Below are 25,240 nucleotides of genomic sequence, written 5' to 3' on the forward strand. Positions count from 1 at the left end.
CAGGAGAGCAATGGCAAGTTTAGAAAGCTGAGGAACCTCAGGAAACAACTCCAGAGTTACTGAGGACAATGGGGCAATGGGAGTGCAAAAGCATGACTCTTAGTGCTCATTCACTTCTGTTTGGGGTCTGACTGCACAGAGACCAGTAGAAATTATTTTATGTGCAGGGCAGAATGCAATGGTGGATTGGACCTGTGCATAATAAATGGCCCTCATGTGTTATGCTTAAAGAGATACTGACATCAGAAAATAATATAATCTTTTTTTATATCCATCATAACACCATCATTGAATACTATTTATAATTTTTCCATAAAAGTATTTGCCCGATGCTTTTCCATTACCCTTCTTACCCCCATGTTACTCTGGGCTGCCATATTTTTGCAGCAGGAGCTCGTTAGCATTAAAAACTCTACCTGATAGGCTGAGATGGGGCAGTCAGGTTGACAAAACAGTCAGATTTAGGAACTTCAAAGTAATAATTACTTACCAAAGCAGAACTATCAGCAAAAAATGAACAATGTGACCTACAGGTAACTTTTAGGGGCATATTTATCAAGGGTTGAATTTCGAATCGAAAAAACTTCGAAATTCAAAAAGACCAACCGAAATTAAGTCGTAAGTTTTTTTTTTCGTCGAATAGATCCGTTTTCGATCTAAAAAAACTTTTTTTTTTTTTTAAAGTCCACCAATTGACTCTAAATAGGAGGTCCCTCATAGGTTAAAACAGCAATTCGGTAGGTTTTAGATGGTGAATGGTTGAAGTTGAATTTTTAAAGAGACAGTACATGATAAATTTCGATATTCGAATTTTTTTAAAATTCGAATCGAATTTGGAATATTCCCTAGTCGAAGTACACAAAAAATAGCTCGAAATTCACATTTTTTTCATTCGAAAATTCACCTCGACCTTTATCTGCCCCTTAATGTAGATTAATATTTTGAAAAGAACCTTTTCAGTGTCAGTATCACTTTAAGACATCATTTCTACCCAAGTCCTGCATTTGTCAGATTTATTGCAGTAAAAGCATACAAAGATGATGATCGTTTCCCCTTTAACATTAAGGAAAGCAAAAGAAGGAAAGCCATTGGGACCAGTATGAAATCTCGTAATCTAATGTCCATATATTTGAATATTTCAAAATAATTAAGAAATAAATAATCACTGCATAGTTTAAAGCCCAAAAAATATCTGTTTGCCATCAATATGATGAGTTATCCGTGCTTCTTTAATAAAGTACCTTCTTAGATTTCTATTTACACATGCAAACAATTCCAGATTTAAGGGATATAGAAGAACCTCAGCAGCCTCTATGATTGGCCGGTGCAATAGCTAAGAAGAAAGGAATTGCGGCCCACGCAGGAAAAACATATCCATAGTGCTCCAGTGAGGAGTTTAGGAATAGAAATGCATGGTCCAGGGTTCACTGAAGTCTTGATTGAAAGTCCCATTTGAGGTATATACAAGAAGAGAGTGTGTAATTCACCCCACGTTTCCTATAGGAAGTCTTTAACAGGCAGAATCTCTTATAAAGTTGCAGTGGTGGGAAACAAATGTACTGCAGGGTCTCAGCAGCTCCCAAACTACAATTCAGTCTCCATTATATTCATATATATATTTATAAGTTGCAAACATGCTTTATTATAAGTCACCGTGGTGTCTTTGGCACATCCGCTTTTTTTTCGTCTGTTTCCAGCTTCGGTTTCTTTTTTTGCTGTTTATATTTAATTTGGAATTAATGGCTGCTGCAATGGTAGACTCGTCCTTCAGACAGACTGCGCTTCAGTGTCATCCTAATATACAACAGGCCACAAAGCGGCAGAAATCCTGGGCTGGATGTCAGGAGTATATGACAGGCTGCCTTCTGATCCACTGATCATGCTCTGAAGCAAAACAAAATAAATACGTTTTCCAAAATGGCAAAAAACACAATCCAATACCACAACCAGGAAATTTAAAGGCGATGTAAACCCAAACAAAACATTTTTGCTTAAAGAAGGAAAATGTGATTTTAAGCAACTTCCCAATATACATTCATTACACATATTCAATGGTTTTAAAGTTAATTGTAAATGTAATCGCTACTGAAAGCAGTGTCTTGCCTTTCCATTTCTGTTCTCTTGCTCTGGTAGCTCTAACGTTTAAAATAGTGATGTGTGGGCCGGCCCGATATATGCGGGTTTACCTGCAGGTCAGGCGGGTTCGGCCAGACCTCACACTACTCTTAACGGGTGGTTGCAGGTTGAGCTCTTCTCCTGCTCTCCCAGCCCGCCACCTTTAAATGCCGGCTTCCAACTCCTGGCTTTATAGCTGTGCGTCTGCTCGTCCCGCCCCTTTTGTGATGCCATTGGTGGGGCGGGTCTATCAAAGGAACTGGGAGGGACAGGTTAGGGTCAGGTGCGGGTCGGGAAAAACCCAACCCGCACATCACTCGTTTGAAACGACGCAACAGAGACCAGCTGATTAAAAGACCTCTTTGCTGGAGGAGATCTGACTTTGTCAACATTGTTTATAAACTCAGCCAGGTGTAGAGAAGGCAACAGCCAGAAATACACTGATAGCAATTACATTAACAAATAACTGTAAAACCAGTAAACATCAATGAATGTATATCGGATAGTTGAACAGAACGACATTCTTTTTCATTAAGCAACATTTTATATTTGAATTGATATGCCCTTTAAGGCAAATTTATCTAGTCTGAAGATAGTTGCAGGTTATGATGTCAGAGCCCTGGTCATAATTTGAAGACTAGTTTAGTAATTTGGAACCTCATGCCGAGAATTTATTAAAATATACTGAAATTATTAAAATAAAATGCAATAGGTCTCTTTTGGCTGACTGCATTAGCATTGTCAGCCACAAAGACCCATTTAATTTGTTTTGGTTGTGATTCTTAAAGAGAAGTAGGCTGCTTATGAATAAGTATATTACCATAAGGTATGAAACGCGTAAGGCATTAATTCATGGGGTTTGTATGTTTTTAATTTGCTTATCCAACACATAAATTATGGTTGAATACAGAACAATGCTGCAATAAAAGGCAGGACTTCTGCTTTAAGAAAACATGTATACTGTACATGCACAGGATAAAAATAAATCAATGTTGAAATAAAAAGGTTTAGATTGCCTGCTTTATTCCAAATCAGGAGATGTGTCAACTGAGGACCGATTGTTTATAAACACTGATTACTTATACAGAATTGAGGCAATCTATTAAGCAGGCATGATAAAGGAATTGGAAATTATCTCAACAACTACGGGTCCATTCTAATTAAATTTTGATTTTTTCATGAATCTCAAATTTAATAGTGGGTTTCCCATTTTTTTAAAGCTATAAAAAGTGTAAAAACCAAGAAAACCTCTAATACAAAACTTCGCAAGTTAAAAGTTGTCCAGGTCCTATTTTTAAAATCAATTCAATTTTTTTTTTCGCTAGTAATTGTCCAAAAAACTCGAATTTGTAGAGGTATTCACATTTTTTTTCAGATCGGTCAACGTAATTTTACATTCTTACTTTTTAAATTCAGATCTTTTAATAAATGTCCTGACATGTGTAGTTTTAAGTGAGTTTAGTTGTGGTTTCACAACACAAAAAACAACTAAAATCTGACCTTTGATAAATAGGCCTCCTAGAATTGATGTTTTTTCCCATTATTTCTTCACTGGGATATTACAAGGTAATGGTGAACGTATTCTAGTTTAAATTGGTCTTTAAGGAGTTCAGTATATGTTGTTATGTTGGCAAATGCCTTAAATTGAAATCTTTGTCCAGGTTGCAGTCAGACCTACCAGAAAGGCTACTGTGAATCGAAGTCATTTCATCTTCATCTTCAGAGTCGCTGTTGATAAGTTGCAAGTGTGATTCCACCTCAGCTGGAGCGGTGTCAGCCTTCCGTTGTTTGCTGTTCTGCAGAGCCACGAGGCGGTGGTGAATGGCGGCAAAGAGACGCCCTGCATCTTTCACACTAGCCTAGAGAGGAAAATGATATAGATTAAATGTCTTATAAAACAGAAGGCTGGTCTCTTTATCTGCTAATTTGTTAAAGATGATCTATTCCGAGGGTTTTGAAAAAAAATAAATGGAAAAGTGCAATTTCCAATCCCCGCAACCTAATGTGAGCAAGTTTTTCAGACTGAATTTTTTTATGCTAGCGAGTGATATAGTGGAAAACAAAAAATACTTAATGAAAAAGAAACCCCCAAATTTATAAATGAATAAATCTGCCTCCCCAAGCAGATTTAACCATGTATTATTTTGTAATGCTTATTAACTGATTATTGATGCGATGTATTAACCGGGCAAAAAGAGGTATTTCTGCATTGCATTTCACCTTCTATGCTCTGTAAGAGAATTATTCACAGGAATGGATTATTACTGTATAACATAATATCCTCAGCTATTACATATTAAAGGAGAAAAAACCCCTTAATAAAAAAAACCCCTTCCCTACATAGACCTCCTTTCCCTCCCCCGGCCTAGCTGCCCTGCCGAGCAAATGCCCCTAACTCTTTACTTACCCCTTCGTGCAGATTCCGTCCAGCGGAGTTCACGGGCGCCATCTTCTTCTCTTCGGTAATCTTGAAATAAGACCGGTGTGGCATGTGCAGTTGGAGCAATTTTCTGTTTCACAACAACTACGCGTGCGCCGAAACTCATGAAAATTGCAGAAGCAATTACCGAAGATTACCAAATCGGCAATAGATGGCGCCCGTGAACTCTGAAGCCTGAATCTGCACGGAGGGCTAAGTAAAGAGTTAGGGGCATTTACCCAGGGGGGCAGCTAGGCTGGGGGGTCAATGTAGGGTAGAGTTTGTTTCTCCTTTAAAGAGCAGGAAAGTAAATCATTCCCCTTCACCCCCACAGTGACTCTACAGATTCTACTTGAGAGAGAAGGTATAAACAAGTTCTGCAACTTTGTATTAAATAAGAATAGTTAATTTATGTAGAACAGTTTGCAGGCCCCATTGTCCATAAAAAATACTATACACAACTGAATATTACATGTGCATTTCAGTAGAGATAGAGGGGAACCCTCATCAGCAGCTTTTTCTTGTCATTATCTTACCTGGACTAGGAAAAATTTGAGGCTGTGGTCCGTAAGGTCGGTGGCCATGATTCGCAGGCTCTTCCTACTCGCTCTCTCTAACTTCATGTTCTCAAAGATTTTGCTGTTTAAGATGAGCTTCAAGCTGCCGTGGTTTCGCATCACTACAATCACAAAGAACATCAAATGATTTAGATTTCCCTTCCTGGAGATCATGCATGTTCCTCAGAGGTCCTTGAAGTGGAGTTAAAGCAGTTACAAAAAAAAATGTAGGGTCTACTAAATTCTGAGTAATGAAATCCCAAATAAAATCACAGGATTGTCACTATTGTTGAGTGTTTTGTTTGCACCGAGAAGTCACCTCAAGGAAGAGATCAAAAGGCAAAAAAAGGAGAAGATGGAACTTTAAAACAACATTAATGAAAGAAATAGTCTTTCTTGGAGAGTCTGGTTTACCCTCAAGAACATTCCCACCATAATCTGAATCTTGCTTTGTTTTGTTTCTCCTTCATTTAACACAGGGGTTATCAAATTTTTCAGTTGAAACTTTTTGGCCAAAACCTTCCCTTAAGGGAGTTTAGTCATCCATCGACAAATCTCCTCTTCTTCAGGGCGACTAATCTCTCCTAAATGCCTTCCTGTCGGCTAGAATGTAAATCGCCCGCAGGATGGCAGTCAGATTGCTTCGTTTTCCAAACTCACCCGAGGTTGCCTCACAAGGAAACTGCGGGCGACTTCGGAAACCCGAAGTTGCTGGGCAACTAATCTCCCCTGAACGCTACTTGTGCCAACACCCTAAAGGTCTGGCCAGGGTTCCCTCTTAGCTCATGATATTAGTACAGATATAGGAAAACAGCAGAGTATCAGTCGCATTCCGGACTGGGCACCCTAGGCAGATGGAAGGGCAGTGGAGGGAGGGTAGAGTGCAACAAAGGGGAGGGCAGAGAGCAGCAGAGGGGAGCGAACACGGACAAGGGGTAGGCAGACCCTATAACAGGTACCTGCCCAGTACCCCCCCCCCCCCCGTCGTTGTGTCGTCTGCCTACCTAGTTCCAGCCCTGCACATATTCACCCCAAATCTCACACCAATTGACCTTCAAGATGAGTTTTCAGGTGTATTTAGGACAGCAAATTGCCTTTTACCCCAATTCTCATCCTAGCTGGCCTTCAGGATGGGTTTTCAGGTGTATCAAGGAGAACAAATGGCAATTTCCAGCTCCAGCCAACATACATTGAGTCACTGACAAAGTTCCCTTACTCTAATAGGCTGATGGCAGTATAAGTCATTGAGTTGTGCACTAAAAATCATTTATATTTTAAACCAATAATGATAATTAATAAATCATATATGTGAATAATAATATTTAAGCATCCACTGTAAAAAAACACCCATTTATAATGAATACTATTGCTAAGAAATGACATAATCTCTATAGTTTATCGAGCATCTAAAATATATTATAATTTCTGCATAAGCCAAATTTCTAAGTACGCCAAAATAAACACAACCTGCTGATTTGTATTTTCTATTGTAAACTGCACCCAAGTGTTAGGGGTTGTTCCAAGTTAATTGTGCCTCAACAAAGTGGCAGTGTTTAAGTCACATAAGCTTGAGGGAGACCTTTAACAGTCAAATCAACTGGAGCCACAAGTTAGCAAAGAACAACCTTCTAGTGACATCACAGTTCAGTGACATCATAAGAAGAAGCCGCCCGTACCACTTTGTAGACACCAAATAATAAAGTTGGCTCTATCATGACATTAGGCCTTCATAACATCAGAAGCTTGCCGGAATATTAATTAGCCACAACAAAACTAATTATAGGTTTCCTTGGAAAGAAGGAATATAGCACAGCCGTTTTTGTAATTCTTTTGGTTCATGCAGACTAAGAACCAAGAATGATTATTTTTGGAAATGAGGGGCTATAGGATGCATTCCATGGGCCATCATTCCAACAGACTCGGGATGATGAACAGTCTCTGCACCTCCGGTCTGTTTTCCCTCTTACGTTATTTTTTACCTTGCCTTATGAGCTAAAATAAAAGTGCCTTTTACCTCTCCCTTGGGCCGCCACCTTTTCCTGCTACGTGGCAGGACTTTCTGCTGCCAAAGCCCCACACTTTCCCTCCATGCTGAGTCGGTATTTCTGGTACAGCAAGGCACTGAGAGGAAAAAGTCAACAAAATATTTAAAGTAGCAGGAAGAGGAGGAGCTTAGAGGATTTGCAGGCTGGCGTGTATCCAGGAAGTGTCAGCATTGGCGTGCTATTCGGAGGACTGTCCATTTTTCTTTTGGGTGTGCCCATCTCCACGGTGTAATATGAAGTGTATATTGTGTACTGTAAGAGGTGTGACCTAAAACCACCCCAGTCCTTCCTACCCAAGCCTATGTCATGAGAAAGTTCTACCTGCGGCCTATTTCATGACGTCTGTGTTGCAAGGAAACTAACAGAAATTGTCAGAATGACAGAGCAAAAAGCATCAAGAAGATAAGAAATTTCTGAAAAAGGCATTATTTTATTATAAGCCAACATTATTTGACCTATGATAACATATGTCTGACGGCACATGTGGTGGCATTTATAAATCACCTCCTGTGGCTCCCATGGACTTGATTGTGGAATTCCTGAAAGTGCCATTTTTACAGTTTAAAATGAAGCATTATTGGCACTTTGGGGCACTTCTCTTTCAAGTCAATGGAGGCCATTCTTTTAGCCACCTGAAAAGAGCCACGTGTGCCATCAGCCTTAAGTCTTCTAGTTGCATTGATTTATGAGCAGCATATACCTATTCGGGACTGGAACATTCCATTGTCACTTTCTGCTTGGTCATTAAGGCGAAGGTACCCGCGACCTCTTTCTGTCCACATCACAGTGTCTTTGTTAAAAACAAAAAGCTTGCAGTTTATCTAGAAACAACAAAATCAGACATATTAGTCAGCACCCTGCATCTGTGCCAGTAAGCCTGCCTTCCTACATGTGTAGTAGTGCATCTAATGTTCATCCCTACATCCGTGCAAGAATTTTTAACCTGCCTTTCTACATGTACTAGTGCTTTCAGTGTGAATCCCTATATGTGGGCCTGTGCATTGGGAATGCATCCCTATATCTGTGCCAGTGTTTTTATCCTGCCTTTCTACGTGTGTACTAGGGCATTTAGCAGAGTCTTTTATAAAATTTCGTACCCGCAAAGTGTTTTTTACGGCAAAGTATTTAACTAAAGTGGAGATAATGCTTTGCAATAATATGCAATGTCATTTTCGGCAGCAAATGATTTTACATTGCGAGCAGATCTAAACATTTACAAATAAGCCCTTTTAAATGTTGCATTTTAATTACATTCCTCCTTATAAGTGTACCATTGCATTTAGCATGATCCCTACATGTAAGCTTATGCATTCCCAATGGAGCCCTCCATGTGCAGCAGCACATTCAACATGTTCCCTACATGTATACAAGTGCATTTAGCATGATCCCTACATGTTAATGCAATGGCACCTCCCAGAATAAAGAAAGACAAGATAGGAATCTTCTCTCTTCACTAACTAGTTTATAAATTGTTACGCACAAAATAAAAAACTACACCACTGATATAAGCAAGGACAAACCTGTAAAACATTGCGCTCAGACTCTTCTCCTGTAATGATTTCCATCTGATCCAGTTCATACTTGACTCTTGGTTTGGAAGTGTAGGCGGCAGCAGATTCAATGAGGCTGGTGCATGTTTTCCCACCATTTCCTACAGGAAAGAGAGGGGATACAGTTAGTTACAGCAGTGGATGAAATGATGGAAAACTTCTTGCAGGTGAATGGCATCCACTCATATCCTAATTATAATCTAATCAAAGTCAATGGAATGCTACTGAAATGTTGGCATTTGCTTATACTTTACTCCTCTGACAACTACTTCTAATTTGCTCTGTCTTAAGAGAACCTGGACACAGTTAAAAACTCAACTTTAGAAACCTGCCTAGAGAACAGGTTCAAAATGAAAAGTTATCCTGTGCAGGTTCTGTCTACCGGAATGTTTTCTCATATTACCCTTCCATATATTGTCCAACCTTACTTACTTGGATAAGGCCAGCTCCTGTGAGATGTCACTGATCGGGAAGAGGTTGCTTCCCATTTTCCCTGGGCAGTACTGGTCTGGGAACGCAAAGGTCTTCTTGGGCTCTGGGAGTAGAACAGAAACATTAGAAATGTCCTACAGGCAACGCTACATCAAGTGCCTCTGCCCATGTATCAATGTATTTTCTGAAGGCTTGGCTTGAGGCTATATGTATGTTAAATTCACCATACTCCACTACATTGTGATGTTGTCAGTTACAGTCAGTGCTCAGTGATGTCCCTTGTGTTGAAGCGTGAATTATAAATAATAATGTACCCAAGAGTTCCATGACATGTATAAAATCACTCAACTTGCAGCCTTCCTTATATTGTACAGTATGGCATCCGTTATCCGGAAACCCATTATCCAGAAATCTCCGAATTACAGAAAGACCATCTCCCATAGACTCCATTATAATCAAATAATTCATATTTTAAAAAAGTATTTATTTTTTTCCTTGTAATAATAAAACAGTACCTTGTACTTGATCCCAACTAAGATATAATTAATTCTTATTGGAAGCAAAACCAGCCTATTGGGTTTAGTTAATGTTTACATGATTTTCTTGTAGACTTAAGGTATGAAGATCCAAATTACGAAAAGATCCGTTATATGGAAAACCCCAGGTCCTGAGCATTCTGGATAATAGATCCCATACCTGTACATAAAGGGCACATCATTCCCCTATATAAAAGAAAATGAATGCTAGGTGCTATGTATGCATGGAAATACTCCTCAGAATAAGCCAAAAACTGTCACTGGGACACTTTGCTGGTAAATTTAGTACAGGTATGGGACCATGTATACAGAATGCTTGGGACCTGCGGTTTTTCAGATAACGGATCTTTCTGTAATTTGGATCTTCATACCTTAAGTCTACTCGAAAATCATGTAAACATTAAATAAACCCAATAGGCTGGTTTTGCCTCCAATAAAGATTCATTTTATCTTATGTTGGATCACGTACAAGGTATTTTTTTGTTATTACAGAGAAAAGGGAAATAATTTTTAAAAATTCAGATTATTTGGATAAAATGGAGTCTAAGGGCAGAGACACACGCTCAGATTCATGGAGATTAGTCGCCCCGAAGAAGAGGGCAACTTTGGAAAACGAATCGCTCCGATTGCCATCCCGCTGGAGATTTACATTCTAGCCGTCAGGAGGCAGTTCAGGGAGATTAGTCGCCCAAAAGAAGAGGAGATTTTTTTGCTGGGCGACTAATTTCCCCGAATCTGAGCGTGTGTCTCTGCCCTAAGGAAGACGGCTTTTTTGTAATTCTGAGCTTTCTCGATAACAGGTTTCCGTATAAAGGATCCAATACCTGTACAACAAAAGCTGGAGAGATATCCTGAACTCCCAGGGACCCATCTTCTATAACCTGTATGATCCTTACCATAACTCGCCTATCCATGTTTTCTCCAAAGACAAAACCAGAAGTATTTTTGTCTGCTCCAAATGCTTGAACAAATGGCTGTTTTCTACAAAGACAAACAAAGCAGTGGATTAGCCCATTGTAAAGGGCACCTTCCCTGCTGATATTGCTAAACTGCACCCCACATTTTTTATTTATTTATAGCAAGGGGGCAACCATCGAGCAGCAGGGCATTCTGGGCTGACAGAACATTTTATGATGATGACTATATACTAAGTGGCTTTCTCAACATGCTTACGTATCCTTCACTCTAAGATCTATTTATTTTACCTTTTTGTGTTGTGGTCCAAAATACAAGCAGGGGCGAACTTAATCTTGCTGTCGTTATCCAGGGCCAACTTGTTTTTGTCTTCAGGCGGCATCTGCAATTAATAAAAATTCAGTCATCCCCCAGCGGAGAGTGAAGTTTATGTAATTTGACAGTAGCCTTTGTGGGCTGGTTGGGCCCCTCACTAGAGCTGCTCTATTGTAAGCAGATGGAGACCTTCCCAGGGGCAGTGGTTTGATTTGCAAATAGACAACCTTTAAGGCTTAGTTCCCTATAGCAAATCTGTTGGACAGATGGGTCCTCTCTGAGAAATCCGAAGAAATATGATGGGGGCTGGATGGAGATGAGAAAAGTTGCAACTTTCACACATAGGGGCATATTTTTTAAGGTTGAAAGTGGAAATTTAGGGTAGTTTCAGCAAAAATGAAGATTCCCCCCTCAACATCGCCAATTTACTATAAGCAGAATACACCAATAGGAAGATCTATCATAGGTCGAATTTCGAATTTATGTGAATTTTTTTTTACCCTAATAAATTTGAATATACTCACAACTCGAATGGGATAAATAATATTCGATCAAATAGTCCCGATTTGAATCGAATGTCAGAAAGGCGATTAACATATTCAAATGGTTCATCGGACCTCTGCCATTAACTTGTAAATGAACTCGGCAGGTTTTAGGTGGCGAATATTCAAATTAGAACGGTTTCCATGGTCGAGGTGTTATAAATCTCACATTTGAATTTACATTCAAATTGGGGGATTAAAATTCCAAAGTGTGAATTTTGACACCAAAAACAAATTGGAAAGTTAGAATCTGCCCCCAAGTTTTGGAGAATTAACTTGACAGTGGTATAAATTCTTTTAGCATAGGTGTAAATTCACCTCTCTTCTATCTAAAGATAGAGCAGCCACTTTTAAATCATCATTATCAACATCACTCTTTCCATGCTAATTTTTATTCCCCCCCGAAAACTCTCTAGAGAAAATTCTCAGCAGTTTAATGTATAACTTTATTTGTAATCTATATAGACAGCATCTCCTCTGCTAAAAGACAGGACCAATATTTGTCAATAAAGGGATATCACTATCAGATTTTTTAAATTTCTACTACCTAAGGCAGCATAGGTATTCCCCTATACTAAGCACAATTCAGCAGGAACAGTCCCTATACAACCAGGGCACCCCCAAGTAATTGTATTTACTTACCTGAAACCCTGGGCCGATGCTCCGATCAGCAGAAAACTGCACTGGCCCGGGGATATACCAGTGAGCACCACTGAGTGATCCTCTTCTGGCTTCTTCTTTCTTCAAATTTCCCAAGGCAGACGCATGCGCAGTAGAACAAAATACTTTTTAGTTAAAGTTCGGCTTTTAGCTCTACTGCGCATGCACAGCCACAAGAAGAAAGTAGAAGCCGGAAGAGGATCGCTCCGTGGTGCTCGCTAAAAGAACCTGGCCGGTGCAGTTTTTTGCTGATAGGAGCAACGGCCCGGGGTTTCAGGTATGTAAATACAATCACTTGGGGTGCCTAACATTTGGCACCCCCAATTATGAGAAGACTTTCTTTCTCCTTTAAAAAAAATATTTTTATCTGCGCTGCTGGGCCTGGATCCAGTCAAGATGGGTGCACGCTACCTGCGAGGAGAAGATTAGGCATCCAGACATGGCAAGGTGCCTGTGTGGGGGCATGTGCTTGAGGTTCTAACATGCGTCGGGTTACAGTGATGTCACTGGCGTGTCTTACAAGATCTCGGGTGCATTCCACTAACGCACCATGCCTTGTATGACTGCCTAATCTTACCCCAGCAGGTACCAACAGTGCAACCGTTCCACCCGGACCCAAGTCCAGCAACACAGATAAAAATAAATATAAAAGAAAATACAAATAATAATTGAAAAATGCTAGATCATGGCTCTGGCTAGATCTGTTTTTCCACGTGCAGCCTGTGGAAAGTGTAGCCTAGGGGCCTTATATCTAGATATGCACAGAATCCACTATTTTAGATTCGGCCAAAACCCCGAATCCTTCGCAAAAGATTCAGCCGAATACCAAATCCAAATTTACATATGCAAATTAGGGGTGGGAAGGGAAAAACATTTTTTACTTGTTTTGTGACAAAAAGTCACGCAATTTCCCTCCCCGCCCCTAATTTTCATATGCAAATTAGGATTTGGATTCAGTTCGGCCAGGCAGAAGGAATCCTGCTGAAAAAAAGGTTGAATCCTGGCAGAATCCCGAACCAAATCCTGGATTCGGTGCATCTCTACTTACATCTTATTAATCCACCATTACGTACAACTAACCCTCACTGCATCACAGCCATTGATGAGGCTCTGGGATATGGCTTCATACCTTTCTGTCCAGCTGACTCAGTGCTGATTCACATTCTGCATTCTGCCCTTCTTGGGATATTGTAATCTGTGGAGCCTGCAGGGTGGCTGGCTTAATAACCTTCCAAGTCTGGGATTTCCCTGCAAATCAGAACAGCTCACATTACATTAGGTAATTGATTTAGGCAAAAGTATGCCCATGTTTCTGCATTTGTGTATATATATATATATATATATATATATATATATATATATATATATATATATATATATATATATATATATATATATATATATATATATATATATATATATATATATATATATATATATATATATATATATATATATATATATATATACAGTTCTAGTATTCCTAGTAAATTCATATCAGATGTTCATACCTGGGCTGGTTGTAGTGATCACCGGTTGATCCTGTATCAAACTGGAAGGCGTAAACACATTTTTCCTTAGATCTGCATGAGAAATCAGAATGATTTTGAATAGAGTATATTGCCAGAAACTGGCATGTCAGACAGTGTGCATAATACAGGTATGGGATCTGCTATCCGGAAACCTATTATCCAGAAAGCTCAGAATTACAGAATGGCCATCTCCAGTAGACAAAATTGTATCCAGTTAATCCAAATTTTTAAAAATTATTTACTTTTTCTCTGTAATAATAAAACAGTAGCTTGTACTTGACCCCAACTAAGATATAAATAATCCTTATTGGAAGCAAAACCAGCTTATAGCGTTTATTTAACGTTTAAGTGATTTTCTAGTAGACTTAAGGTCAGGGCCGGATTTACATAGTGGGCGCCCCTAGGCCCACTGCTGTTTGTCACCCTTGTTCCCTCCCCTTTATTCGTGCAAATTCTCATAATCTGAACCAGAGCAATGGGGATTTAAAAAATTATTGTATCTCCAGCGCATCCCCAGTGTTTTTGAACCAATGTGGGTGTGGTTGGGCAGCATGTCGGCCCCCTAAAATCCTGCTGCCCTAGGCCCGGGCCTAGGTGGCCTTTCCACAAATCCGGGCCTGCTTAAGGTATGAAGATCCAAATTACAAAAACATCCCTTATCCGGAAATCCCCAGGTCCAGAGCATTCTGGATAAGAGTTCCCATACCTGTACCTTCTGTATGTGTTATAATAAATCACTACAAGTGATTGGACCACCTGTTATCTTGAGATGAAGCCCTGCAGGTGGTAAATGATAAATGATCATATGGATCATCATGGCTCATTAGCCGTTTGCTGGCACACACCACCGCTGTTATTCTAGGCAGAATGAATAATTATAAATATGGAATCTTTGCTCTGAAGTAGCTGCCAGTGCTCGGAGCTAAAATTCAAAGCAAATTGGAGGGGGGCCAGAGGGGACGGCGTACACATGATTCTTGTAATGTGATCAGACATTAAAGTCTCAAGATCCAGTTGGCGCCCTTGGGAGTCCCAGATGTGTGTGTGTTTGTGTAAATATATGGTCATTTTACATTCTGCTTTCCAAAAACACACCCCGCAGTGAAAAATTATAGTCTCCTGTTCGCCCATACATTATGGCACCACTAGGGGCACTCCTGTCTGCATAACCATATGAGGGTAAAAGGGTGTCCTCCTTAGCTCATAACACTGTCACAGATAAATGAATGCGTTACTCTATCAGTCATTCAGCCATAGTTCAAAAACATCAAGCACAGCAATTAAAGGGGTTGTTCACCTTTGAATTAACTGTGAGTATGATGCAGATATTGATATTCTGCACCAATTTGCAATTAGTTTTCATTTTTTGGGTTTCTGCATTATTTAGCTTTTTATTTAGCAGCTCTCCAGTTTACAATTTCAGAAAGCCAGAGCATTTTTTGTTCTAAGATGAAGACCCCAATTGATTCGTACGATTGGATCTTTGCGTCTGTGGCCAGCTTAAGAATATCAGTCTCTAGTTCATGCTAAAACTAGTACTGAAGTGAATCCGAATGCAAATTAGGGGCAGGAAAGGAAAAACATTTTCTACTTCCTTAAAAAGTTACGTGATTTCCCTTCCTGACCCTAATTTGCATATGCAAATTAAGATTCAGATTCAGTTCGGACAGGAAAACAGGATTCTGCCTTTTTTAGCAGGATTTGCCCAAATCCTGTTTTCCTGGCCGAACCGAATCCTGGATTCGGTGCATCCCTAACTAAAAGTTAATTTAAAGGTGAACAACCCCTTTATACTAGCAGCAGCCTGGAGAGAACGTTTAGCTAAAGGGCTAAACCCTTGTCACCAAGCCACACTACCTCTATACAGTAACTTATACTCGCTTTGCATTTTGCAGTACACCACAACCACAAAATTACACCACAGCATCAAATGTAGTCATAACTATCATGATAAAGTCACCCAGGTGGCACTAGCCTTAATTCTGCAAATAATATTTGTTTCATACCTGGCGGGGACGGAGGGAAGGAGGAGAGGAAACTAAATGAAGACGAACGGACGCGTGTCGCTGAAAGTCTATTGTCTGGAAAAAGAAAATAGTTAAATAACACAGTGCTTTATGGAAGCAAACACTTCATCACTCTTAATAAATGTGTTAATATGCGTAGGTGTATCGATGTATATTTGCTATGTGCACTATTGTATTTCTTTGTAACATAGATCATGTTTATAGCATATTTCAAAAGATTCCAAGCAAATATTTATGTTTTCCATAAATGACGCCCATAGACTCCAATGGGAGAAAATAAATGTCGCAGATTCACCCATCACTAATATAAAGTGATTGAAAAAAGTGTTTTTTATGAATTACCTGAAAACAACTGAACTAAAAAATGTGTTGGAAGGTGGACACCCCCTTTAAACATATCACTCCTCGTGTGGCAAGCTTAAAGAACGAGGAAAGGAAACTTTTATGCATCCCCAGTGCCTCTAATCTCTTACCTTTTACCTGGGCTGATAATTCTCTTCTGTGAAAAACTCACTAGGTTGTGTTTCACCAGGACTGCCGCCATGTTCCCCTACCAACTATGGCTTCCCCTGTGCCTAAATCAGATTTTCAAGTGGCGCATGAACCGTATAAAACTTTTACAGCCACTTTTGTGCATGTGTCAAGTTTAAAGTGGTGCAGGGAATTTTGGGATAGGTAGGGGACATAGTGGCTGCCCATTCTGCTGAATACTACCCCAAGCTGGTGTGTTTTTCTCAGAAGAATAGTGCCAGCCAGAGTTTAGTCATACTTCTGTGACCTTATCTTTTTATGTCCAATGCATTGACGCCCACTTGATTGTAATATTTTGACTGACTCTGCAGTAGTGTTTTTGTATTGTTGCATGGGGCTCTGGAAAATCGCTCATGTTTGAAAATCCTGTCGCATATTGATGTGGTCCTCTCCTGAAGGGCATGCATAGGCCCTTGTTGTGATACAAATTTTGCCCCATGGGTCAAACAATAGGATAAGTCCGAATGGAGCCAACGCTTGTGCAATCACTTATATCAGTAAATCAGACTCAGTATTTGTTTCAGCCCATATAAAACCCTAAGGGCAGAGACACACACTCAGATTCGGAAGATTAGTCGCCCAGCGACAAATCTCCTCTTCTTCGAGCGACAAATCTCCCCAAAACTGTTTCCCGCCGGCTAGAATGTAAATCGACGACGGGATGGCAATAAGTGTGCTTCGTATTCCGAAGTTGCCTCACAAGGAAACTTCAGGCGACTTCAGAAAATGAAGTGCTTAGAGTGCCATTCCGCCGGCAATATAGATTCTAGCCGGCGGGAGGCAGTTCGGGGAGATTAGTCCTGAAGAAGAGTCGATTTATCACCGGGCGACTACATCTCCCCGAATCTAAGGGTGTGTCTCTGCCCTAATGTGTACCTGTCCTTAGTAGCATCAGAACAGTAAGAAAGAAATAGCCTTACCTGCGTGGGGTTGGGAGGTGGTGGGTCTGTAAGTGAATGAAGAGGCACGCTCTCTCTTGTCAGGATACACACGAAGGCCTACAGGAAACACACACTGAGCATCTGGAATGAAACAAACCATCCTTAATATTAGAAGATGAAGCAAAAACGTTACACTGTTGGGGGTGCACAAGTCTGACATCACTGGCATAAAGGGAAGGAGGCAAAATAGATATCTGAGCATTAACAGCACATACAATAATGCTATTGTATACTGTTTAATATACATATGACTGACGGCCCTCAAGATGCTGGTTTCCTCTAATGTTTAACAAGTGTTACTGCATATTGCAGCCCTATCAGGCGAGCTCCAGGCTGTTTTGCCGCCTGAGGCAGCGTTTGAAATGCCGCCCCCCCTGCTTACCTTAAAATTGCCAACGAAGGTCCGGGGGGAGTGCTTCGATACCACAGAGCGAAATTGCACTCTCTACGCTAGAAAAGCCGAATTTCCGGTTTAAAAACCGGAAATTCGGCTCTTAAAGTTACAAGGAGAGGCTTTTTGCCACCCCTTGTAACTTCTAGGGAGATGCCGTCTGAGGCAAGGTACTCACCTTGCCTCATGGCAGAAACACCCGAGCCCTATGAAACTAAACTTCTGCACAGGCCGCAACACAGGTTAATAACTTAAAGGGGTTTCACCTCCCAACACTCCCAAAAATTGCAACAGTTTAGAATCTGCACCTGAATTACTGAGCTGCCAGACTGAAACACCAGAGACAGGATTATTCAACTTTAAACATAGATTATCTAAAAATGGCAAAAATAAAAAATGGAAAGTAATTGAAAAAAGTCTTTGTTTCTGGTGAACAATCTGAAAACAACTGAACTAAAAAAAGTGTTTGGAAGGTGAACAACCCCTTTAAAAACAGCCAGTGGATGTAACCTTAATGAATACACAGATGTTTCTACAAGATTTAAATGCACTTACTTTGCTGAGGATTCAAGGTAAGGTCTGTTGCTGGTCTCTGTAGGTAAACACAGAAAACTACTGTTAACACATTAAAAATTACCTTGTAGTTAATATAAAATGACATCTTTTCATCATTATGTTCAATTCTTTAGGTGGCCATAGATGCAGACATAATATAGTACAAAACAAATTTTTGTACAATATTTGGTGCATGTATGGTGGGAGACAAGGCGAGTGATATTCATAGAAGACTCGGATATTTGTCGGCTTGTCGATTGGCTGGCAGGAAAATTTTGATCGGGCGCCTGTGAAGGCACCCAAACATCGACCATTGTTAGTGCTGAATCAGGTAAAATTCTATTGTTTCTTCCTGTATATCGGACGATTCAGCTCTACACGTGTGTGTTGTAATGAACAATCTTTTTTGAAAAGATCTTTTCCAGGAGAGATCATAATTGTAACGTCTATGGCCACCTTTAGATACAGTATACAGGTTCTATTTGCAGGTTATAATCAACCTCATGTAATAAGTAAATACCTTGATCGGTCTCTCCGTGTCAAGAAGGAACACTGGCTGAGCAAGCAATAGTCTCTCTGCAAAACAAAAGGCCACTGTTACTTGGAAGCAATTACAGTATATAATTCATTATCACTTTAATCCAATAATAATATTAGTTACACTTATTTAAAATGAAACTGGTGACACGTGCTCCTAAAGGGTGGTGGAACACGCTGCTACTTGGGCAGATTAGTCACCCAGCGTCAAATCGCCTCTTCTTCAGGCGACTAATCTCCCGCATTGGCTTTCTGAAGTTTCCCGAAGTTTCCTCGTGAGGCAACTTCTGGCAACTTCGGAAAACAAAGTGTTCCGAGTGTCATCCCGCCGGCGATTTACATTCTAGTCAGCGAGAAGGAATTTAGGGGAGATAAGTCGCCTGAAGAAGAGGTGATTTGTCGCTGGGCGAATAATCTCCCAGAGTAGCCACGTCTGCCACCAGCCAAAAAGGCATATTGTCAACCTATTGGTAGCAAGGGTACTAGTCCTTGGAAATACAGGTATGGGAGCAGTTATCCAGAATGCTTGGGACCTGGGGGGTTTCCTGATAAGGGGAATTTCTGTAATTTGGATCTTCATACCTTAAGTCTACTAAAAATGTAACTAAACCTTAAATACACCCAATGGGATAGTTTTTCCTCCAATAAGGATTAATTATATCGTAGTTTGGATCAAGTAAAGGAACTTTTCTATTATTACAGGGGAAAAGGAAATAATGGCAAGAATGTTGAACTATTTGATTAAAATGGAGTCTATGGGAGATGACCTTCCCGTAATTCAGAGCTTTCTGGAAAACTGGTTTCTGGATAACAGATTTTATGCCTGTATTAGTTGGACATGAAATGTCATTGGTAATTTTAATGCAAAATCTATGTATAGGTATGTATCATATTATTTGTTTATCGCTTCTCGAGAGCGAAGCACTGTACAACAGAACAAAAAATTAGTAGAACAAACATGGGGTCATTACAGTAATAAATAGAAATAAGTACAAAATACAATACAAATTAATACAAAGTATAGTTACAATAAAGAGCTTAGTGTCAAGGAGACAAAAGAATGGGGGTCCCTGCACCGTAGAGCTTACAATCTAAATGCAAAGTTTGGAATATAGAAAATGAAACCAGTATGCAATATAAAGTAATGATACTGGGAGGAACAAACCCCACACTGAACTCCTGAGGTTTGGAAAAGAACACACCAGTAGTCAAGTGCAAAGATGGCCAATTCGAATCCATTAATGACAGGTACAGTAATTCACTGGGGGGGGGAGTTGTTAGGCATTCCTCTTCAGTGTTCAGCAGGGTAAAGTTTAGGACTGTAATTTTATGCTACTGCATATGAATGCTACCAGGATATCACAGAGGATCTCTGGGACATTGGGAAATGATGGCGGCGCAGCAAGAATAATTCCCCGGGACAGTGGATATTGAGCACCAGCCTGGGGTCTAAGGTTAGCGATAATATTTACTGGGGAGTTACTAACACATTGGTTCCCCTCTCTAGTGAATATCATTTTACATGTCCTTGAAGGGGTTGATCACCTTGAAATTAACTTTTAGTATGATGTAGAGTGATATTCTGAGACAATTTGCAATGGTTTTCATTTTTTATTATTTGTGGCTTTTGAGTTATTTAGCTTTTTATTCAGCAGCTCTACAGTTTGCAATTTCAGCCATTTGGTTGCTAGGGTCCAAATTACCTAAACAACCATGCACTATTTGAATAAGAGACTGGAATATGAATAGGAGAGGTCTGACTAGAAAAATGAGTAATAAAAAGTAGCAATAATAAAATGTGTAGCCTTACAGAGCGTTTGTTTTTTTAGATGGGGTCAGACTAGGGTTGCCACCTTTCAATAAAATGTGCACCGGCCAGTGCTAAGGGCGGTAAAAAGAGGTGGGACGTGATGTCAAAGGGGCGGGGAGTGACTGCAAAGTGGGCGGAGTCGTGGTGTGCAATTGGACGCGACGTCAAAGGGGGCAGGGCAAGACGTCAAAGGGGCGACGTGCTATTGGCCGTGCGCCGAAGAAAAGGTCGATTTTGTGCAGATTGGGGCAGACCAAGGGCTTTAGTTAGGGATATTACAAAATTACTGGCAGCTACATTGTAATACCGGCCCTGGCCTTGGCGGGTGTTTTACCGGCTAGGTGGCAACCCTAGGTCAGACAGAGTCAGATAAAAAAACATGAAATAATGACAGCCAATTAAAAAGTTGCATACAATTGGACATTCTATAGCATAATAAATGTTAACTATCCCTGTAATGTAACAGTTGCTAAATATGAAGGGGCTGTTAGTAGCCCTCAAAAATAGATGTTCCCTTAAGAAGTCTAAACTGCAGATATATGAGTTAGATCAAGTTCTGTAGGCGGAGCTATTTTATCTCTGTACCACACACTTCCTGCTCACACCAGGAAGTACCACTGTGAGGCCATTGTGTAAACAGCTCATAGGACAGGAAACTGTTACAACATAACTGCTTGCACCGATTACACACAACAGAAAACATTTTATCACCAGGCCCTGGTCCAAGGAACCTTATATTTATATTCAGAATATATTAGTGTATTGTGTACTTTTTAGCTTTCCTAGAATCTGTGACACTATTCTGTGCCATTTACAGTCATGCACACTTGGAAATTACAATTTACTGTTTTAAATACAAGGCACCAAATCCACTATTTTGCATACGACCGAACCCCCCGATCCTTCGCGAAAGATTTGACCGAATACCGAACCCTAATTTGCATATGCAAATTAGGGGTGGGAAGAGGAAAACATTTGTTTACTTCCTTGTTTTGTGACAAAAAGTCACGTGATTTCCCTCCTGCCCTTAATTTGCATATGCAAAATTAGGATCCGTTTCGGCTGGGCAGAAGGATTTGCCTCTACAACTGCTATGAACTTCCATATGGAATACACAGTGCAACTGCATATATAACTGCTATGAACCTTCATAAGGAATACACAGTGCAACTGCAGAAATAACTGCTATGAACATCCATATGGAATACACAGTGCAACTGCAGAAATAACTGCTATGAACATCCATATGGAATACACAGTGCAACTGCATATATAACTGCTATGAACCTTCATAAGGAATACACAGTGCAACTGCAGAAATAACTGCTATGAACATCCATATGGAATACACAGTGCAACTGCATATATAACTGCTATGAACAATCATATGGAATACACAGTGCAACTGCAGAAATAACTGCTATGAACATCCATATGGAATACACAGTGCAACTGCACATATAACTGCTATGAACATCCATATGGAATACACAGTGCAACTGCAGAAATAACTGCTATGAACATCCATATGGAATACACAGTGCAACTGCATATATAACTGCTATGAACATCCATATGGAATACACAGTGCAACAGCACATATAAACTGCTATGAACATCCATATGGAATACACAGTGCAACTGCACATATAACTGCTATGAACATCCATGTGGAATACACAGTGCAACTGCACATATAAACTGCTATGAACATCCATATGGAATACACAGTGCAACTGCACATATAACTGCTATGAACATCCATATGGAATACACAGTGCAACTGCACATATAAACTGCTATGAACATCCATATGGAATACACAGTGCAGCTGCACATATAACTGCTATGAACATCCATATGGAATACACAGTGCAACTGCAGAAATAACTTCTATGAATGCCCAAATGGAATACTATGGCTGGGGCTTTGCCCAGTAGAGTGGAATGTACAGTAAAGCTGCAGCTTTGTAACTGCTTTGCCTGGCAGAATAAAAGGTACAGTGAAACTCTGGCTCAATAACAAAAATACAGTACACAAGGGTTAATCGGCACCCTGTCTGACATGCAAACTTATATTCTGTTTGACATCCGCTCACTCCAGCATTTACACATTACATTTTTGACTAATATTAGAAACATTTTATATTTTGCACGGGCTTTCTATTTACCAAGTTTTTATTTTTACATTGAACTATTCCTTTAAGGGTAAGGTTTTCTTCTACTTTTTTTCTTTTAAATATTTTCATACATTATAAACGCATCGTTTACGCTGCAAATTCAAACATACTGATATGTACTTGCTGATTGACAATGAACTGCAGAGAAGCTCAAACAGACCCTCTAATTGTGAAATGGTGGAATACTTGCTGGGATTTACCAAGCAGTACTATTAGAATGACCGGTCTGTAATGCAATTCAGGAGAATACTTGTATGTTATTCAGGAGAAATGTCACAAAGTGTGTTTTATTCTGTATTCAGAGCTGGTCCGGATAATATCCCTTTAACAAATGTTTTGTACAGTACAAGCCAATAAATTCACTACACTGACTGACTTTCCCTTTATCACTGGTTAATCCGGTACAGAGCCAGAGAGAGGAGGAACAGGAGGACTGGGCGGATACAGTAAACACATACTGGATCAGACTAGGCTGCGCCGGTTCTCTGCTCTTGGCTGAAGCAATAACAAGATCAGGAGCAGCAAAGAGCTCGGACTTTTACAGTAGGATCTTTAGTAGCAACAATACCACTACTGCCATATTCTGCCAACCTGTGTTTGTCTTCTAACCTGTATTTTACATTTACTTTACATTATATTATATATCAATGTCTATACACACACACACACACACTATAATGTACCCCCTACTGTAAATGATAAAGATATTAGAAGTCACTGAGGGGTTCTGTGACTATATAAAGGCACAAGGCTGCAGGCTGAGTTATACAGGGAACTCTGAGTATTAATCATGTATTATAAGGGATAATATACCCCCTACTGTAAATGATAAGGATATTAGAAGTCACTGAGCGGTTCTGTGACCATATAACACAAGGCTGCAGGCATGATATAACTCAAGAGGGATATAACTCAAAAAATATGGATTTGTATTTCTTATTTAATCAGAAGCAACGGCACAATTTTTAAACTGCCAGAGTACACCAGAGTATTTTACATATACAGTAAGCAAATATCTCTAATATAGAATCCATGCCGGATGTTGGCAAAACTCTTGCAGCTGTGCCATTGCCCAAAGGCAGGTATGGATTCACTATGCTTTAGTCAAGAATGATGAACAGATTCTTTTTATAACATGCCTACATGTCTTATCATTAGCTGAATAGGCCTTGATAGTTCTTGGCTGTTTCACTCAGTCCTGTGACATTGCTAAGTGCCAATTATAACTGCTGACATCATTAAAGGCAACTCCACCTAAAAACTGTTTTTTACATAACAGGAAAAACTTTCCAATATACATCCATCACACATTCTATGTAACTGGAAATGAAAGCTGTGTCTGTTTATAACCTCTAACTCCTGAAACGATGTAGCAGAAGCCAACAAACCTGATACGTTGTTTCAAGAGTCAGACCCAAACAACAGAAAGGGACGGATACTGTTCTCAATAACAATTACAAATTTTATTTGGAAGAAAATGTTTTTGGAAATTCCTATTTTAGGCATTTTTTTAAAATAAGAATACATTTTACATTTCATTTGTAAGTTTTTTTTTTAGCAAGTACTACTGCATGTCTTAGCTTTCGTTCACCCATACCACCCATGTCTTATGCTTTTGTTCTGTGATGGCCATTTGTACGAAACAGGCATGCTGGCATAGAACTGGGAACACCTACTGGTCAAAGACTGGTACTAGATATTCCTGTATAAAGAAAATACATGCTATTGCCAAGTAGGGCTTCTTTTTTTCTTTTCCCTCTTTCCTTCCTTCCTTCTTTATAAGCTTCCTTGCTTTATTTCTTTCTTTCTTTCCTGCCTTTTCTTTTTTCCTTCTTTCTTTGCTTCCTTTTTCATTCTCTTTCCTGCCTTTTCTTTTTTCCTTCTTTCTTTCCTGCCTTTTCTTTTTTCCTTCTTTCTTTGCTTCTCTTTTCCTTCTTTCTTTGCTTCTCTTTTCCTTCCTTCTTTGCTTCTCTTTTCCTTCTTCCTTTCTCTTTCTTTCTTTCTTTCTTTCTTTTCTGCAACCATCTCTCTCTTTCTTTTCCATGTGAATACCACTAGATCATCTAGTCTAGATCATCACTAGATTATCATGAAAGTAACAAGCACATCATGCAAATGCATTGTACATTTATGTATTTCAGCAAATTACATGCCAAATTACATGGCTATATGTCAGGATGTCATATTTATTCTCAGTTCTGCAAAACATATGATTTTGAAGGAAATGTAAACCCTCAAAACAAATTCATGCCCAAATTACTCAGAGCATGTCTTATGCAATAGCTCATTTACATTAACAATTTTTTTTCTAGTTCTCAAGATATTGGCAGTTTTTACACTGCTAATATAGTTTATTTGAAACAGCACAACCTATTGTTTATTACAGCCTACTATACACAGGGTTTACATAACATTATTTCAAGGCTTTACATTTGCTTTAAAATCTAAGGGCCAAGCAATATGGCAGATCTCATTCATGGCTATTCTGTAGGTACCGTGTGCTTACAATAATATGTGCCCTTGTATAAAGCCCTGGGTTTCTTACTGTTTATTTCTAGGAACCCATATTAAAGCTGACCATACACAGACAGATATCTGTTCAAGGCTCCCATAAGACAAAGCCACTCTCTATTATGAACTGATTGTTGGCC

At 39.6% G+C, this 25,240-nt stretch overlaps 1 protein-coding gene across 2 annotated transcripts in view; it reads right to left on the reverse strand.

Moving 5' to 3' along the window:
- Nucleotides 1-999: 999 nt before the first annotated feature.
- The window catches only part of ranbp3l.L (RAN binding protein 3-like L homeolog), a 35,372-nt gene continuing 11,131 nt past the window's right edge, over nucleotides 1,000-25,240 (reverse strand). Inside the window, exons 2-15 of one of the 2 annotated variants that reach the window (XM_018266399.2) lie at nucleotides 18,584-18,639; nucleotides 18,064-18,100; nucleotides 17,097-17,198; nucleotides 15,625-15,699; nucleotides 13,598-13,669; nucleotides 13,216-13,334; nucleotides 10,860-10,951; nucleotides 10,551-10,635; nucleotides 9,119-9,221; nucleotides 8,657-8,787; nucleotides 7,837-7,957; nucleotides 5,071-5,213; nucleotides 3,794-3,974; nucleotides 1,000-1,884 (exon numbers count right to left, since the gene is read on the reverse strand). In XM_018266399.2, coding sequence (XP_018121888.1) covers nucleotides 1,841-1,884; nucleotides 3,794-3,974; nucleotides 5,071-5,213; nucleotides 7,837-7,957; nucleotides 8,657-8,787; nucleotides 9,119-9,221; nucleotides 10,551-10,635; nucleotides 10,860-10,951; nucleotides 13,216-13,334; nucleotides 13,598-13,669; nucleotides 15,625-15,699; nucleotides 17,097-17,198; nucleotides 18,064-18,100; nucleotides 18,584-18,639 — 1,361 coding nt within the window. In that variant the 3' untranslated portion in view covers nucleotides 1,000-1,840. Of the gene's footprint in view, nucleotides 1,885-3,793; nucleotides 3,975-5,070; nucleotides 5,214-7,105; nucleotides 7,213-7,836; nucleotides 7,958-8,656; nucleotides 8,788-9,118; nucleotides 9,222-10,550; nucleotides 10,636-10,859; nucleotides 10,952-13,215; nucleotides 13,335-13,597; nucleotides 13,670-15,624; nucleotides 15,700-17,096; nucleotides 17,199-18,063; nucleotides 18,101-18,583; nucleotides 18,640-25,240 lie in introns of those variants that run through there. The other variant, XM_018266401.2, reaches the window with a different exon arrangement.

The sequence above is a fragment of the Xenopus laevis genome, chromosome 1L (genome assembly GCF_017654675.1).
Source record: "Xenopus laevis strain J_2021 chromosome 1L, Xenopus_laevis_v10.1, whole genome shotgun sequence".
Taxonomy (NCBI): Eukaryota; Metazoa; Chordata; class Amphibia; order Anura; family Pipidae; genus Xenopus; species Xenopus laevis.